Source organism: Amphiprion ocellaris, chromosome 4 (assembly GCF_022539595.1).
Source record: "Amphiprion ocellaris isolate individual 3 ecotype Okinawa chromosome 4, ASM2253959v1, whole genome shotgun sequence".
Classification (NCBI taxonomy): Eukaryota; Metazoa; Chordata; class Actinopteri; family Pomacentridae; genus Amphiprion; species Amphiprion ocellaris.
Window position 1 is genome coordinate 16,580,046 of NC_072769.1, and position 17,663 is coordinate 16,597,708.

A 17,663-nucleotide genomic window follows, 5' to 3' on the forward strand; every position below is an offset into this window, starting at 1 on the left:
CAACAATGCATTGTTGGTTTTTTTGCCTTTTCATGGGTGTTTTGACAGTAAGAAAATATGATGTAAAAATTCCAGCCTTATCTTCAGTTAATTTCATTTATTTTTATTTTAAACTTAAAATCTGAAGTAGTCTGCACTCCATTCCTGTTCACACCTGAAGGTTTATGTGGTATAAACAACATCTGAACAATGATTTAGTGAACGTGTCCAATGATTAAGGGGACAGAGACAGTCTGTGTTATTTTTTTGTGTGTCTCTCAGGTTTTGCTGTGTTGTTTAACCGTTAACCGTTGACCTGATGGCCTGATAGTCTTTCTGTTCAGTCAACTGAACACCTGAACCCTCTGAGCCGATCCTCGGTCCTGATTGGCTCCCGCTAATGACAAACAGTTAATCTTTTATTTTGACTGACCCCCCCCCCAGTTTAGATGAAGCCCTGATTGCAATGACCTCCTCCTCAACCCTCAGAATTTTTTTGGTTTTGGCTTTGACACGTCAAATGATTACGCAAACACACGCACCTTCACATACATATTTTTACACACATCTTTCAACACACCTTCTTCCTACAATTTGTATTCAGTTCACTTCTTGTCTGTGTCACGGTAATTCATCTCACAATATGATTGGTATATCATCATAAAAACAAATCAAAGGCGCCACGGCCCATGCAGCTGTCTGTCATTTGTGCTTGGATCTATTCTTTTTTTTGTCTATCCATCACTCTCTGGTCTTTATGCTAATAGACTTTCTTCTTGCATGTTTACTCAGTTGTCAAGGAGTGTGGCCGGTTTCAGCTGAAACTCTGTTGACCACACACTGTGACTTTCATCTCCCTCGATTCCCTCACTCCCTATTTTCAGAGCACTAAGTGGCGTTTTCTGTCAGAAATTCTGTAAAAGCGAGTGACGTTGCCTTGTTTGACTGTTTCATTCCCTCTCTCGTATCTCTGTCTGCTCTCTTGACTGCCCAGGAAGGTGTGCGCTGTTTGCTTAAGTTAAGCTGCGCTAGGAACATGTTCACCGTTGTTATGTACAAAATACACACACATGGAGGCCCGAATTCACACACACACACACACACACACACACACACACACACGGTTACAGTCTTGTGCTGACATGACATAAATCACTCTAGTGTCAACCAAATGTCCTTTCACTGTAACACAAACATGAGGAAGTATTGAAACTCCAGTCTGAGTGTTTCCTGCCCTTTTGACCATTTCTGCAGCTCTAAGCAGAAAATCCTGAAAACCCACAAAAACTGCGCTTCCCATCATACACCTCTCCGTCCACCAACATCTGCTTTTTCTCCTTAGTGGGGAAGAAAGGTGAAGAGTTGTAGCTTTGTGCAGTGGCTGCTTCAGTGGTGTGTGTCGTGGTGGATAAAGGATTCAGATATATTAGTTTGAAAAAAACGAAGAAATATCAAAGTAGCATTCAAAATTTAGCATGAATAAAAGTAAAGATTAGCAAAGTGCACTTAAAGTATCTGCAGAAACATCTGTGGAAAGATGTGCAGTGTGAGTGTGAGCAGATGTATTAATATATATATATTTTAAATTATTATTTAAGCTGGTTGAGCTGAAGCAAGGTTAGTTATCTAATAAAGCTAATATACTGTAAGGTGTATAATAGTAAGTCTGATGCAAGAGAAAAGAAGAAGAACAAGAAACTGTATCCACGATCAGTTTGTTGTGATGTACTGAAAAGTCGTACCTCTCTGAGTCTGGCAGAGATGCGTAAATCAAATAATTTGGAAGAGTAGTGTAACTGCACATTAACATCTGTAACTAGACAAGGCATTTTATTGTCACAAGACAAGGAAAACAAAACAAGAAAAATCATATTTTTACAAATAATTATGATCTAAAAAGAAAGTAGGAACTACAGTAATCAGATAAATGTAATGGAATACAAAGTATGGCAATTTCCTGCAATATTAGAATTATATAATATTAGATAATATTAGATCACTAGACTTTACTTTATTGTCACAGAGTACAGGCACTAAGAAAGAAAATGCAGTTAAGCATCAAACCAGAAGAGAAAAAGAAGCAACAGAAGTGCATTATATACAGCATGGAAATGTACAATATGATATATTATTAACAAAACAAAACAAAAAAACTGTATGAACAGAGTGACATGTGTACAAGCTAAGTGCACAACTAAAGTAAGCTGCAGACGACAGTATAATAATAGATACATGTAAATATAGAGGCAGGAAGGACAATATGAGCTGTATGAACAGTGGACGTGAGATGATAAAAATAAAGTTGCATACAGTGGAAATTCTCAAGTAAAGCACAAGTATTATACAACACTTGAATGAATGCATTTATTTACTTACTTTCCATCATCAATGTTTATGAGTTTCTTTATGTATTTCAAGACCAGTAAAGCTGTAATCCGTCCACGTACAAACTCAACTCACACAAGTACCTGTTTTAGCTCCACCCTCATCAGCTCTCATGCTTACAGCTCTGGTTCAGTGTGTGTGTGTGTGTGTGTGTGTGTGTGTGTGTGTGTGTGTGTGTGTGTGTGTGTGTGTGTGTGTGTAGAGGAGGCTGGACTCTGTGCTCAGTGCCCTGCTGTACCTGTCTCTCATGGAGGTGGACTAACACTCCCAGAGCAGGCAGCCAAGCAGCGGAGCGCTGTGAAGCAACAGGGGTAGCTATCCTCCTATCTGACCACTCTCTGCTTCTGCTTCATCTTTTCTTTCCCACCACCGTCCCTCTGCTATGGTAACTTTCTCAAAATTTCTACTCTGGATCAGTCTCACTTGACGCTCTCTCTACTTGTGTTTGGTTTTATAGGGACTCACTGCTATTGAATGAAAACTTTCTGTGACTTGAGCCTGCATGAAAAGCGGTTGTTTATATCAGTTATGTCTATGAATCTATCTCAGACTTGAAGGATGGTTTCATGAGAGCATGCATAAGTCATGTAGTTCTCATATGCTGTGTTATCTGTTTGTTGTGCAAAAGCAGCAGTGCTGGGGCTGATGTAGGCGTTATAGTTTCATTGATCCTATTGTGCTGCCTTGTGACCCTGCTGGTAGAGGGGCTGCTGGGAGGAACCAATCGCCTCCACGTGTCCACATGTGTGCATACAGCTATGATGGCAGCTCCCATAGGCCTGTTTTCCTCAGTAGGCTGGATCACTGTCACTCAGCATAGAACAGCTAACTGAGAGATGCATTGTTCCTTACGGTTGCACATACTCAGATTTTCTTTGCTCCATAATCTGCAACAAACCGGGAGCCAAAGAGATGTTTATTTGCTTACAAGCTTCTTAACAAACCCTGCATATTCTCCCAAGGGAAAAGCATATTAAAGACACCTTCGATTTATGATCAGGTTAGTGACGTAGAAAATAAAATGTTCTTCCTCTTTTGTGCTGAGAGGAACAACTCTTCAGTGATGTTGTGGCTCATTTGCTTGTTTAAAGAAAAAGATGAGAATTTGCCAGCAGTAGCTAGTCTGTGTTTATGATATCATCCAGAGCGAAGCCTGTAAAAGCTTTTCTGTGCGCTCATAAAGCAATTCAGTCGTCAATAAGACGCTGTAAATAGGTTGAGAATCAGGCGCTTTTATCAATCATAAACACAGTGTAATGCAGTCTCCACTGAACCACTTGAACGCAGCAGGTTGGTGCTGTTACCCAATCAATCCCTGCTCTTTAACTTCCTCCACTTGCTTGGTCTCCTCCCTCCTGCGCTGCTCTGAGTTCATAACCTTTGACCAGGTGAACTCAGTGTCTGAGCTCCGAATATCTCAGTAGATTATGTTGAACCTAACAAACGCCGGCTGTTCTTTTAACTGCAACAAAGAGGTCAAATCAGAACAGAAGAATCACACCTGAGTGGTCATAACTTTCCAAAACTCTTGCTGAGGCATCATCTGTAAATCTTTATGCTCTCTGTGAATAAACAGTGTGATTCATGTTCACTTTGGTTAATTATCTACCAGTTTCTGCCTCAGGTTCCCCCCCTCTCTCTTACACTCAAACACACATCACTGCATGCAGCTATGTTTGTATAAAGTCAGAGCTGCGAGCAAATAAGAGTTTTTTGACCCTTGGTATTCTTTAGGTTGTGTTTTCCTTCTCCTTTCATTGCCTTTTCTTATCTTTACTTTTTGGTCACATTCTCCTTCAGCTTGATGCCAAAGGATCCCACATACACAATGACTATTCCTATATTTTTAATGTTATGCAAAGGAAGAGAGATTAAAACTGACCATCTGAGTTTCGCTTCTCTTCTGACACAGTCAGCACTGAGGAAGTTAGGAATATCTCCAAGTGGTCAAAAAGCAGGAAGCAGGCGACCCCATGCCAAGAAAGATTTTTGACACACAAAAAAGAAAAATAAAAAGGTTATTTTTTTTGTGTCACCCAGACTTTGGCATGTGAGACTGAGTGTCGACCTCACAGTGTTACATAGCTTCACTTTTATCACCTAACAGAACTCCCAAAGTGACTATTGTCCTCCCTTTGTCATCAGTCTGTCAAGATAAGGCTGATAAGAGATGGAGTCGTGTTAGCACTTGACACAGCAGAAGGAACAGAGGGAGGGAACGTCGAGCTGTCAAAGCTCAGAAAGAAAACACAAAAGCAAATAATGAAAGAGATATTAAAATGTAGTAAGATAACGGGACAACTGTAGAAACTACTACTACTACTAAACATCTCTACGTACATGCAACTGACTGCTGCCTAAACATAGAAGAGGAAACAGCATCCTGTGTTTCTGCACATTTTGATATCCTCTTTACCCCTATTTTGACCTTTCAATCTTCTGTAGAAATATCAAATAATAATGAAACTGTTTAGTCCAATCACAAATGTACTATTCAAATTTGCCCCCATTTGTTTTTTGTTTATCTAATATTAAACTCATTTCTCTTTTTGTTATAATAAAATGATATTTGCATAGTTTTCATCCCTCTGTGAGGTAGATTGCAGTGATTTTATGCTCTACAGCCTTGGCCAAATGAACAGGTGTAGGTGTGTGTGTGTGTGTGTGGGGGGGGGAGAGTGGGATATTGGGTCAGGTCAAATGAGTGTGCATGTTACCATGGTTGCTTGGCTTTGCAGTGTTTTACCTTTGGTGACTGCCTCACCTATCTCTGTTGAAGTCCAGACAGTCTTATGACGCACAAAAACGCGTACACAGATCGCCTTGTTAACTAGCAAGACGTTGTTGCTTTTTTAAGATTTGCTTACATGACCACAAGAAGTTACTTTTGTAGTCAGCTCTGATTGGTTGCTTCAGCGTTGTACGCAGCGTGGAGATTTGGGGATTTAAAATGCGCTGGATTTTTCCGTTCTGAATGCCGGCTATGTTGGAAAATAACAGAGTAAGAGGTTTATTCTTGGGAAGCCGATTTCTGATTGTTCTCTGTTCCCTTTTTTATGGCTGTACCCCTTAATGAGAGGGCACACACACAGAAACACACACACACATACACACTGAAGCTGCGCCCACACACTGTATTACATTCATATCGATAAGGAGGTTGAAAGTCCAACTCCGTCTTGTGGGGGTTGTGAGTGTATGTGTGTGTGTGTGTGTGTGTGTGTGTGTGTGTCTGCAACAGGTTCATGTGTAAGACAAATTAATGTGCACAGCTTTCTGTCACACTATGAGGTCGTATTTTACACAGAATTCCTCATACAGCTTAACTCAAACACATACACACATACACAGACACACACACAGACACACACACACACGCACACACACACACACACACACACACACACACACACACACACACACACACAAGCAGTCACACATGCACACAGAGCATGTGACCTAGTCATACCCAGTGAACCTTGAGCTGGAGTTTTCAGGGTTTACAGCCCTTCATTCTCTCTGATAGGGGTCAGAGGTCAGCAAGGGATCTGAGGGACTCAACAAAACAAGACTGTAAAACCGCTGATAATGGATGGCGCCCTGGGGATTTATAGATGCTGTATTTCCACTGTTATGCCCAGGTCACATAATGTCTCTCTGTTAGTTTGTTAGGCAGGTAATCTTGCAGGGAAATTGCTAATTACTTTTCTCTATCTCAACAAGGAGCCACATTATGTATATTTGTTGGTGCCTACTGATCATTACCTTGATTTCTTGTTTCTCTTCCTTCTTGTATTTGCTTTCTCTCTCTTTATAGCAGCTGTGATTGACAAAACTAACTGAAATTTAATAAACTTGTCTCTCTTATCCTTCTTCAGGCCCCAAATCTGATTGGATGGTTTTGTCAGAATGACAGCCGAAGATCCTGCTTCCTCCTCGACCATGAGCAACAACGCTGCCCCATCCAAACCCTCCAAACCCTCCGGTGCCTCCCACCACCCTCTCCACGGACAGATCAACATCCCCGAGGGTGTTGCTGGCGCTCCCAACGAGGCTGCACTGGTATCCCTGATGGAGCGCACTGGCTACACCATGGTCCAGGAAAATGGTCAGCGTAAGTACGGACCCCCTCCTGGTTGGAATGCTCCATCTCCTCCTCGAGGATGTGAAATCTTTGTTGGCAAGATCCCTCGGGACGTTTATGAGGATGAGCTGGTCCCAGTGTTTGAGTCCGTAGGTCGTATCTATGAGATGCGTCTGATGATGGACTTCGATGGGAAAAATCGAGGGTATGCGTTTGTGATGTACACAGAGAAACATGAGGCCAAGAGGGCCGTGAGGGAGCTCAATAATTACGAAGTGCGGCCCGGGCGGCTGCTGGGGGTCTGCTCCTCCGTGGACAATTGCCGTCTTTTCATTGGTGGCATTCCCAAGACCAAGAAGCGTGAGGAGATCCTGGAGGAGGTCTCTAAGGTGACGGAAGGTGTATTAGATGTCATAGTTTATGCCAGTGCGGCAGACAAGATGAAGAACCGCGGCTTCGCCTTCGTAGAGTATGAGTCGCATCGTGCAGCCGCCATGGCTCGCAGGAAGTTGATGCCTGGACGTATTCAGCTGTGGGGCCACCAGATCGCAGTGGACTGGGCTGAGCCAGAGATTGATGTGGATGAAGACGTGATGGAGACGGTGAAGATCCTCTATGTCAGGAATCTAATGATGGAGACCAGCGAGGAGACAATTAGACAGGTATGACTGGTTAAGTGTTCAGTTTGCAGGTTTCAGTATGAATGCTTTAAAACCACGTCTGATGGGATCTTAAGGAGTCACCTGCACTGATCTTTTTTTTAAATTGAAAAATCTGTCTTTTTTTTCTCTCAACCAGGTTTTCAGCCAGTGGAACCCTGGATGTGTAGAACGTGTGAAGAAGATCCGTGATTATGCTTTTGTCCACTTTACCTCCCGGGATGACGCTGTGCTGGCTATGGACCACCTCAACGGCACAGAGGTAGAAGGGTCCTGCATCGAGGTGACGCTTGCCAAGCCGGTTGACAAAGAGCAGTACTCACGCCAGAAGGCCTCTAAAGGGGGAGTTTCTGCCACTCCAGAGGCCACTCAGCAGAACTACGTTTACCAGTGTGATCCTTACACATTGGCTTACTATGGATATCCCTACAACACCCTCATTGGACCCAACAGGGACTACTTTGTTAAAGGTTAGAATTATTTTTTTCTGCCTCTCTGTCAGGAATGTCGAGCGGCAAAAGCCAGAGTTTCTTTTAAAGCCAATGTTTTTCTGTAAATGTTGATTTTAACAGAAACTCTTTGGGCTAATGCACTACTAAAGATCTCGTGATGACATCCAAAATGCTACTGTAAGAACTATAACAAAGACAGTAATGCAAACTGATTTTTACATGTTAATGGTGGCTAAGATGATAATGATTTACTCTTTAATGAAAAACATTTCACTTGACAAGAGTTTTGAAAAATCTTTAACTTGATGAGGGTTTGTGGCTTAAAATCAGAAGCGTGTTAAAAGGCAAAGATAAATACAAGCTGATGGACCAATGAATGCTTATCCCATTACCTTCAATGATTGATTACATATGGTCTTGGGTGGAAGCAGGAAAATCTATTTGACTTTCAACAATCATTGTGTTTTGGTTTTCTCTCCAAAGGAACCCCAATGATACAGAACAATGGTAATCTCTCACATCCTTGTTCCTTCTCATTCCTTTAATGACCAATGAGCTTTCTTGCCATGTGACAAACTATTCTAACACCATCCTTTCTTGCTGTGCTGTCACCTCCCATTTCCCATGCTGGATTATTACTGAGCTCAAAACGAAGCTACAAATGTCTTGGAAGACCATTTCACAGTGCTACGAACTTGCATGACTGTATCTAATCTTAGAGTCAGAACAGTGCCCAGGAATGAGGCCAAACTTGAACCAAAGCACTCCGAAGAAATGCTGAGCAAATATAGATAAGAAATTTCCAGTTAAAGTTGTTCTTCATGAGCAAACTCTAGAGCTACATTAATCTCCAATGAAAGTTCTGATATCTTGAGAGGAACTTTCAATTTCTAAACCCATCATAAAATCTTATTGCCCAACAAAAGTTGCCCCTGCTGCCCAAGTCCACAACCCCTGACGTCATATTACTTTAACTGTATTTTAAGCAGGTACTGTGCGAGGTCGTGGTCGTGCTGCTGCAGGTAATCGTACCCCTGGACCACGGGGGTCGTACCTCGGAGGTTACTCTGCCGGTCGTGGCATCTACAGCCGCTACCACGAGGGCAAGACCAAGCAGCCCGAAAAGCCATATGAGCTGATGCCCAGTCTGGAGCTTGCTGCTTCCGTCAACCCAGTTGGCATCAAACCTGGCACAAGTCAGTGAGATAGACATATCCCTCCATATCCTCGCCCATCTCCCACGCCTTTACTAAACCTTCCAGCCCTCAATTCTCTCGCGTCTTTGGTTTGAGGAACTTTTTGTGAATCAATATTATAGCTGTTGCTGGATGGTCATGTGCCAAAAGACTTTCTGTCTCTGATTTACAGTAAAGAATATTGGCATAAAACATGTGTCCTTTCCAACATGACCGGAAAGTAGCAGCTTTATTTTATTCCTCTTTTTCGTTTCTCCTCCACATCACAAATTTGTCTTTCTGGGTGTTCAGACTGAAAACAGTGCTGTGTTAAAGGGCCACAAGTTGCTGCCTGCAGTTTTGTTTTACTCACTGGTGAGCTACAACTCAGAAAAACCAGGAATATGAGCTTTAATAGTAGCAGATCACTGCACAGTGGTCTAAAATACTCTTATGATGAATTTTACAGCTTTATGCAACCTGATTACTTCACAAGATAATGTTCCAAGAGCCTATCGGATTCTCTAACTCAGTTCTTCTCAAGAAAATTACATTGTGTTGGCTTTTTTTTTGCCAAATGATTCGGCTTTTTTGCTGAGTTATTGTCATCCCCAGTGCAGTAGCATCAATACAATGAATGAGGCAGCCTCGTTTTTTTCACACACTGCTGTTATCTGTCTCGAACAGTGTTACAGTTATGTGCTGTCAAGATCGCATTTTATGCACCCACTCAACTCCAATTTTGACTTTTGATGGTTAATAATGTCTTATCAAAACAAAAACAAAAAATGAACAAAAAAAGAAATATATGATTCACAAAATACCTGCCTTCTCTATTCAGAGTATGAAGCTTCTCTGTAGGAGTAGCTGCTTTAGCTTTGTTAGCATTACAACAGTTTCAGTCAAGAATGGAGCTGAAGTGCAAAATCATAAATTCAAACAATAAAGATGATAATGTCCACTTTATTTTGAAAGAATAACACCCGTGTTATAGCACATCTAGAGTAACTGTAAGTGTGTAGTTTTTACAGTATTATTAGCAGGATAAAAAAATCCTTCTCTTTTGTTTTACCTTCTTTTATGGCAATCAGCAGAAGAAAATGCCACTACGTTAAAAAAAAAAACCCAGAGGAAACCCAACTCACATGAGGAAATAATCATGAACCATCACAGAAAATAAGGTTTCATGTTGATGTGAGTGGATCATTTAAAGTCTTTGTACATTTTGTACTGTACAAGAATGAAAGGCAGGAAGTTTAAGAGACAGAAATTCAACATATGAAAAGGCAAACACTGGTATTATTCTTCATTCTCTGACTTTGTAGCTAAAGTTTGTAAACCTAATTGTTTGGTCAACATAATCATCAAAACTAACTTTTTTATTAACGTCATGTATTTGATGATTGGAGGTCCAGCGGACTTTACTGATGTTCCTTCTGGAACTAGTTTGAGATCAATCTGGAGTTCGGCCTCAGTCCCAGTCTGTATGGAATCACAGGATCACCAGCAGATTGAAAAGACTTTAGTCCATCTGAAACAATGCCTGATGTTGTGTTTGCCGTGTGCATGTGTGTGTGTGTTGGATCACTGGGGTTAATCCACAGTTGAGCAGCATCATAATCCGAATCACACCCCAGCGACAATTTGTGTAACTTATTTTTTCCCGTCTTGCCTAAATTGTATCCTTCACCCTCTCTCTGTTGTTTTTCTTCATGTCTTCAGTATTTTATATTCTTCCATAGTTTACCTTCAGATCTCAACATGATTGCATGTGTTTGAGCATGGGTGCATGTGTTTGTCTCCTGCTGTTTCTTCCTCTGTAGCGTCAAAACTTTACCTCTCGCTACACTCTGTTGGCTGTAGTTGCCCGGTCTGTTTCAGCTTTCATTTTTCTATCTATGCGCAGTGGCATTGCCGACTCTGGGTGGACAGTACCCAGTGTTCAGTGCTGCTCCTGCAGCCAAGCTGATGGAGGAGGGGAAGGTGCACACAGTGGAGCATCTCATCAACCCTCTGGCCATGCAACACCCTGAACACACCACTGCTGCTGCTGCTGCTGCTGCTGCCACTGTCCTACCTGCGGTGTCCACCCCGCCACCCTTCCAGGTGTGTGTCATGATGCAGAAGTATACACATATATAAGACACTGCACTGCACTTTGGTTTGTGCATCAGGAAGAATTTATGGAGCAAGTTTCTTGCTGAGCTTGCTAAACTGATTGACTAGTTTTTCACTGCACATTTAGATCAATGTCTGACTTACAAGCAGTTCCCTCTGGGACCTTGAAAACCTACATTTATATACACTACCTCTCAAAAGTTTGGAAACATCTTCTAATTCAATGGTTTTTATTTAATTAGTTTGTACATTGTAGATTAATACTGAAGGCACCAAAACTATAAATGAATACATATGGAATTATGTTGTCAACAAAAAAATGTTAATCTTCAGTATTAATCTACAATGTATAAAATAATACAAATAAATAAAAAGCATTGAATGAGAAGGTGTGTCCACACTTTTGACTGGTAGTCTAGTTGTCACTCTCCAAACTTGTGGATTTGGTCTGTTTAGCCTGATTTTTTTTAGCTTCATGTGGAAAAAAAATTTTGATTACTGTCTACATTTTACATAGTTGTATTCCAATTCACAATTGATTTCAATTATCCTGTGAATGTACTCTGTGCTTTAATAATCCCCCTGTTTTTCCCCTACATTACATTACCTAGGGCCGTCCAATCACTCCCGTCTATGCTATGGCCCACAACGTTCAGCGCATCCCAGCCGCCGGTGGTCTGTATGGAGCTGGGTATGTCCCCATCACAAACTACGCTGCCAACACTGCAGCTCTGGCTGCTCTGCAGAAAAATGCTGCCGTGGCTGCAGCATATGGAGGTTACGCCGGCTACACTGTGCCACAGGCCTTCCCTGCCACAGCCTTCCAGCTGCCCATCCACGACGTCTACCAGACATACTGATCCAGAGGCTCCGACCACATGAAGCAAGTGAACCTGCCTGAGGCTGAATTACATCTCAGCCGTGTCTCATATAGAAACATCTCTTGAACCTGAGCTCTAAAGGAATTTGTAGCAAATGTTAAAAGCACATACAAAGTGACAACCTGACATCTCATATCTGTCAGCCTCAGTTTATCCTGGATGCAACTCAGCCATCTAATATTTTTAATTAGGCAGAATCGCTGTTTTCTACTGAATATTGCAACAAACATAGAAGACAGACCCAACTAGCGATAACCATAACTCCCAGTAACAAGACTCAGCCCCCCCCCACACCACCACCTTGTTGCTATGGCAACAGTAATGTTGAAGGTACGTTCAAGTATTTATGAAGAGAAGCTGCATATTTAAGGTTTTATTCTCTTTTAGGTTGTGGTGATATCTGTTCTCTAAAACAGGAAAGACAGACCTTTACACCATTTCTAAAGTGTAAAAATGAAAAAAGAAAGAAAGGCTGATTGAAAGGTAAAGTAAAAGTAAAGCAGGAACTACTGATAACTGGGGATACCACTGAAAACAGCGGCCTTTGGATATACTAATGTTTTTTAAGATTTTTTTTTCATCATTATATAGTATTCTAGCCAATTGTACACTCTGTAGGTGATGCTGTCCGTCCATGCTGGTTGAATGTGTATGCTTTGAACATGCCTGTTTGGTACTTTTTGGTTTATTTAGTGTTATTGTGTTTTGGTTGTTTTAAATGAAGGTTCTAGGTGTGTTTATTTGCCTATAATTAGTTTGCTTGTTTTTCTGTCTCCTAACCTTTTGAAACATATTTTTTCATTTGTTTAAAGAAATGTTGCCACTAAATATTATAATTGTGACAGAATACTTGGGGAATAAATACCTGGAAAAAAAAAAGGAAAATGATGCCAACAAGCCTTGTAGACATCAAGTGCATGGCAACATTCCCCGTCCTAAAATACTGCGCTGATAGGGGGCTAAGACTGAATAGATAGCAGTTTTTGTTTCTCATTTATGTGTGTTTTTATTGTTGTTTTTGAATCGTTTGACTCTTGTAAGGTGAACAAACATGGACAGAAATGAGAGACATTTTTCATTTTCATCATGTGGACTGGAGCAATATGTCACTTGAACAGCTCCTGCAGTTGCCAGTGCTTACCAAAAAAACTTAAATCGACATACTACACTCCGGTCGGATGACTTTAGAAACGTTCTCTGTGCCTGACTACAGTGCCTTACACCTGCATGCTGCGACTCAATGCTTTTCACTGTGCCTTTTATAACAAAGCTAAGCCCATGTGTTTGGCACAAAGAGGAACAGACTTCCTCCATATTTCCCATAAACCAGATCTGTGGTATTACTTTATCGTGGTGAGACGAGCAGGTTTCAGCCTCTGCAGCCAGATGTGACAAGGCTACCTCCCTCCTGTAGGTAACACTCCGTATGTCCGTCTCCACTTTGTTTCTCATCCTCCAAACTGCGCTTGACCACGGTGCACTTAAACATATTTATAAAAAGGCAAGCGATTGACGCTTTCAGAAGGTGATATGTTAAATGCTGAGCATGAATTTTCCTGTTTGAACTGGACCAGTTTGGCTTTTGTCAGTGTTCACGTGTGTGACAGTTTTTTCTTCCCAGAGAAAACATACACTGAAACATGCAAGTAGCCACTCAATATATGAATTGCATGACTTGACCCAGTTCAAGCAGCTGCTGATCATGAAGTCACACTCCACAACAGCCATTCTTTTATAGAAACATGCCAAACATTTGCATGCTACCTTGTATTTTTGTTATGAGCCCATTTTTTTTTTTATTCTCCTCATTTGATGGTGTTTTATTTGCTAACTGTCCATCAGCTTCTCAGATTTTTGATAACACACAGATGCATTTGACTTTGGGGAGTGCCTGGATGTAAAGATCGTGGATGAGATAACGAGTTTAAGATCTGAAATGAAAACAGTCCATATTTGTATGAATTTAATCTCACTCATCATCTGCATTTTACTACTTCTCTCTCCTCTAAAACTGGATTTAATGTAGAAGACAAACTGCTGTTAACTGCTTTATTATTATCTTGTATGATGACAGTAAGTCAGGATATATTTAATATATGCATTATGTGTGTTGTGTATGAAGTGAGAAGAAAAGGTATAATATATTATAAAACATATTTCTTTTCTTTATTTACACCTTGTTTAGAGATAAAAGTAACAAAAGTGTTTATTTCTTTTCTCCTTTTTTTTTTTTTGCCAAAGTGTCCAATAGTTTTTAAACATTCAAGGTTATTGTGCTTTTTGTGTAATGTTATGTTTGCTATTTTGAACTGGATTCATTGTTATGAGTGGGAACATGAAGAGCCTCATGTTCTGCTGCATGTTTTTATCAGTTTTAACAGCGAAGGTTAAAACTGGCCACTGATGTGTTTAATAGCATCCATTTGCTCTTTGAGCTGGTGGTGTTGCAACTCTGCATGTCAGTTCTGGCAACAACAACAAAAAAGCAAAGGTCTAACAATGATTTAGCCACCATCTAAATTTCACATGTTAAACCTTCCACTCAAAACACCTGCTTTACTCTCTGTTAACTGCATTTCACCCACACTGCAGGAGGACCTCCTCGTGTCAGTGTGGAGCTACATGTGCCTAGTTTATTATAGGTGTTACCATTTAAGCCTTTTCCTAGTGTGTGCCTTAATGCCAAGATGTGCCCTTTGCTATATCTTTGTAGACCTATGCAGACTGTTTTCTATCTGAAGGTTTGTTAAAAAAAAAAAAACCTTGTTCTGCGTTGTTATATTTATAGTGATAATGTAGACAAATAAAGCATTTTCGAAAGGATGCCATGTTGTTGTCATTTATTGTTGTGTCCCGCACTCAAACTGTCTAAAGCAGGAGTGTCAAAGTCATTTTAGTTCAGGGGCCACATTCAGCTGAGTTTGATCTCAAGTGGGCCACACCAGTAAAATCAGACCATAAAAACCTATAAATAACTCCATTTTTCCTTTGTTTTAGTGCAAAAAAGGTGCCTTCTGAAAATGTTCACATTTAAGGAATTAGCATTTTACAAAACATCATGAACAACCTGAAATTTCTGAAGAAAAATAAGTTCAATTTCAAAAACATTATGCCTCAGTTTATCATTTAGACATTACAACTTACAGATCACAGAGTGTCTACAAAGACACAAAACATTTAATCCTAGGTATCTGGAACTGAACAATATAGTATTTAACTTTATGATCAAAATGACAAAAGCCAGACAAAAAAGACAATAAACAACAACAAAAAAACAAAATATTACAAAAACGAGACACAAGTGAGACAACAAAAGACTAAAACAACAAACCAGAAACAAAGCAACAAAAATATGACCAAAATGACAAAAGTCAGACAAAAAACCAAAACAAGACAAAATGTTACAAAAAAAATGAGGCACAAAACGAAAAAGAACAATGAGCAATATAGTATTTTACTTCATGATCAAAATGGCAAGTCAGACAAAAAAAATTACAAAAAACAAAAAAGACAAAATATTACATATAGCGACAAAAAAAATGGACAAACAGCATAAGCGAAACAAAAGGAAAGACAAATCGACAAAAATGAGAAACAAAACAACAGACATGAGACAAACGACAAGTCAGAGAAAAAACAAGACAAAAACAAGTCAAAATATTACAAAAAAGAGACATAAAGCAACAAACACATGGACAAACGACACAAAAAAGACACAAAACAGCAAAGACGAGACAAAAAATAATGCATAAAGTGTGACACAAATTGACAAAAATAAGACAAAAAACACAAGGGAGACAAGAAGGAAACAAAACGACAAAAACACGAGAGAAACAAAAAAATCTGACAAAAAACAAGACAAAACAACAAAAACAATACAAAATATTGAGGCACAAAATGGCGAAGGAACAATGAGCAATCTAGTATTTTACTTTATGACCAAAACAAAATGTCAAGGTCTAGAAATTATTTTAAATTCACAGTTTTACAAATTTACAATTTGCAGTTAATGTCTTCTCTGTAATTTTTGCACTTTAAAGTCATCCCATGGGTCGGATTAGACCCTCTGGAGGGCCGCTTTTGGCCAGTGGGCCATATGTTTGACACCCCTGGTCTAAACCATGTTAGCCATCCGTAGTTTTAAATTAAACCGCATAACGGAGGAACGTGCTGAAAGGGTCAGACGTTTCTTAAAGGCTTCAGCTACAGAGGACTTCGACTTCTGTGAATGGAAACCCGGCCCTGACCTCATACATCAGCTATTATTAAGCAACGTGTCGTGGTGGACAGAGGAGAGGCAGCACAGTGTTTGGACAGAGTTTCATAAACTTCTCTGTGGCAGGTCAACTTTACTCCAGAAACATGCCGTACCCCAGCGAAAGGTTCAGGGAGCATTTAAATAACATGGTGTGGTACGATACGTGCAGGAGAGAGGTCACAGCAGGTGCGTTTCATGTCTACAGCACCACTGCATTACCTGTTTTACTAGTAAAGTGTAAAATGATTAAGGGTCATTCCAGAATTGGAGGGCACGTACAAAATACTAAAACACGCAGTTGTTGTGTAAATGTATTTGTCCTGAGACCAAATCTAAAAAAAAACAGGAGAAAAGAATGTTTGAAAATATTTTTTAAAATACCAAATAAGCCTGGAGTTCCTCCTAAAATGACATTTTTCTCTTGTCCCACCCCCCTGATGACCAAACTGAATCTCAAATAAAACAGTTAAAATTAAATTTAAACCTCCTTTTTTGGTTTCATTTTTTTTCATTGATGTCTCTTGTGATTGTGGGAATATTTTTTTAATCAAGATAGTATTTTAAATAATAATTGCTATGCATTTGTACCACAACAACCCTGTTAGCAGATTATTGTCTCCAACATGCTGCCTGTATAAACACACTTTATAAATCAGGGGTGTCAAACTTGCGGCCCGTGGGCCAAAACCTGGACCTCCAGAGGGTCCAATCTGGTCCGTGGGACGACTTTGTAAAGTGTAAAAATTACAGAGAAGATATTAACTGCAAATTTTATATTTGTAAAACTATAAATTCAAAATAATTTCAAGACCATGACAAGTTGTTTTGATCATAAAGTAAAATACTACATTGCTCATTGTTGTGTTGTCATTTTGTATCTCATTTTGGTAACATGTCTTGTTTTTATTGTTTTGTTGTTGACTTCTGTCATTTGTCTCATGTTTTTGTCATTTTGTTTCTCGTTTTTGTTGTTTGTGTTTCCTTTTAGTCTTGCTTGTGTTCTTTGTCTTATTTTTGTCATTTTGTGTTTTTCTTTATTCGTTGTTTTGCGATCGTTGGTGTCATTTTGTGCTTTTTGTCTCACTTGAGTTTTTTGTCATTATGTTTCTTGCTTTTGTCATTTTTGGTTTCGTTTGCATCATTTGTGTAATTTTTTGTCTCAGTTTTGTAATTTGTCCATCATTTTGTCACTTTGTAACTTTTTGTCTATTTTTTGTCTCTTTTTTGTTTTGTGTTATTTGTCTCATTTTTTTGTCATTTTGTGTCTCATTTTTCTATTATTTTGTCTTGTTGTTGTTGTTTTGTTTTGTTTTTTTAAATCTTTCTTTTGTCATTTTGATCATAAAGTAAAATACTAAATCATTCAGTTCCAGATAGATTCAGTTCCAGTTCCAGATTAAATGTTTTGTGCCTTTGTAGAAACACTGTGATCTGTAAGTTGTAATGTGTAAATGACAAACTGAGGCATAATGTTTTTGAAATTTAACTTATTTTTCTTAAGAAATTTCGGGTTGTTCCTGTTGTTTTGTAAAAAGAAAATTTCTTAAATGTGAAAATTTTCAGAATGTACTGTTTTGCACTGAAACAAAGGGGAAAATGAGTTATTTATAGGTTATTATGTTCTGATTTTACTGGTGTGGCCCACTTGAGATCAAACTGGGTTGAACATGTC

The 17,663-nt window shown here is 39.6% G+C and overlaps 1 protein-coding gene across 10 annotated transcripts in view; it reads left to right on the forward strand.

Annotated features, from left to right (window-relative positions):
• Positions 1-14,556, forward strand: part of rbm47 (RNA binding motif protein 47) — a 38,050-nt gene extending 23,494 nt beyond the window's left edge. For 4 of the 10 annotated variants that reach the window (XM_023265703.3, XM_023265704.3, XM_055009909.1 and 1 more), the window contains 6 exons: positions 6,243-7,110; positions 7,247-7,577; positions 8,043-8,066; positions 8,546-8,755; positions 10,641-10,840; positions 11,464-14,556. In XM_023265703.3, the coding sequence (XP_023121471.1) occupies positions 6,274-7,110; positions 7,247-7,577; positions 8,043-8,066; positions 8,546-8,755; positions 10,641-10,840; positions 11,464-11,712 (1,851 nt within the window). In that variant the 5' untranslated portion in view covers positions 6,243-6,273 and the 3' untranslated portion in view covers positions 11,713-14,556. Of the gene's footprint in view, positions 1-2,547; positions 2,676-6,242; positions 7,111-7,246; positions 7,578-8,042; positions 8,067-8,545; positions 8,756-10,640; positions 10,841-11,463 lie in introns of those variants that run through there. The other 6 variants (XM_035946166.2, XM_023265707.3, XM_023265710.3 and 3 more) reach the window with 6 other exon arrangements.
• The last annotated feature ends 3,107 nt before the right edge of the window (positions 14,557-17,663 follow it).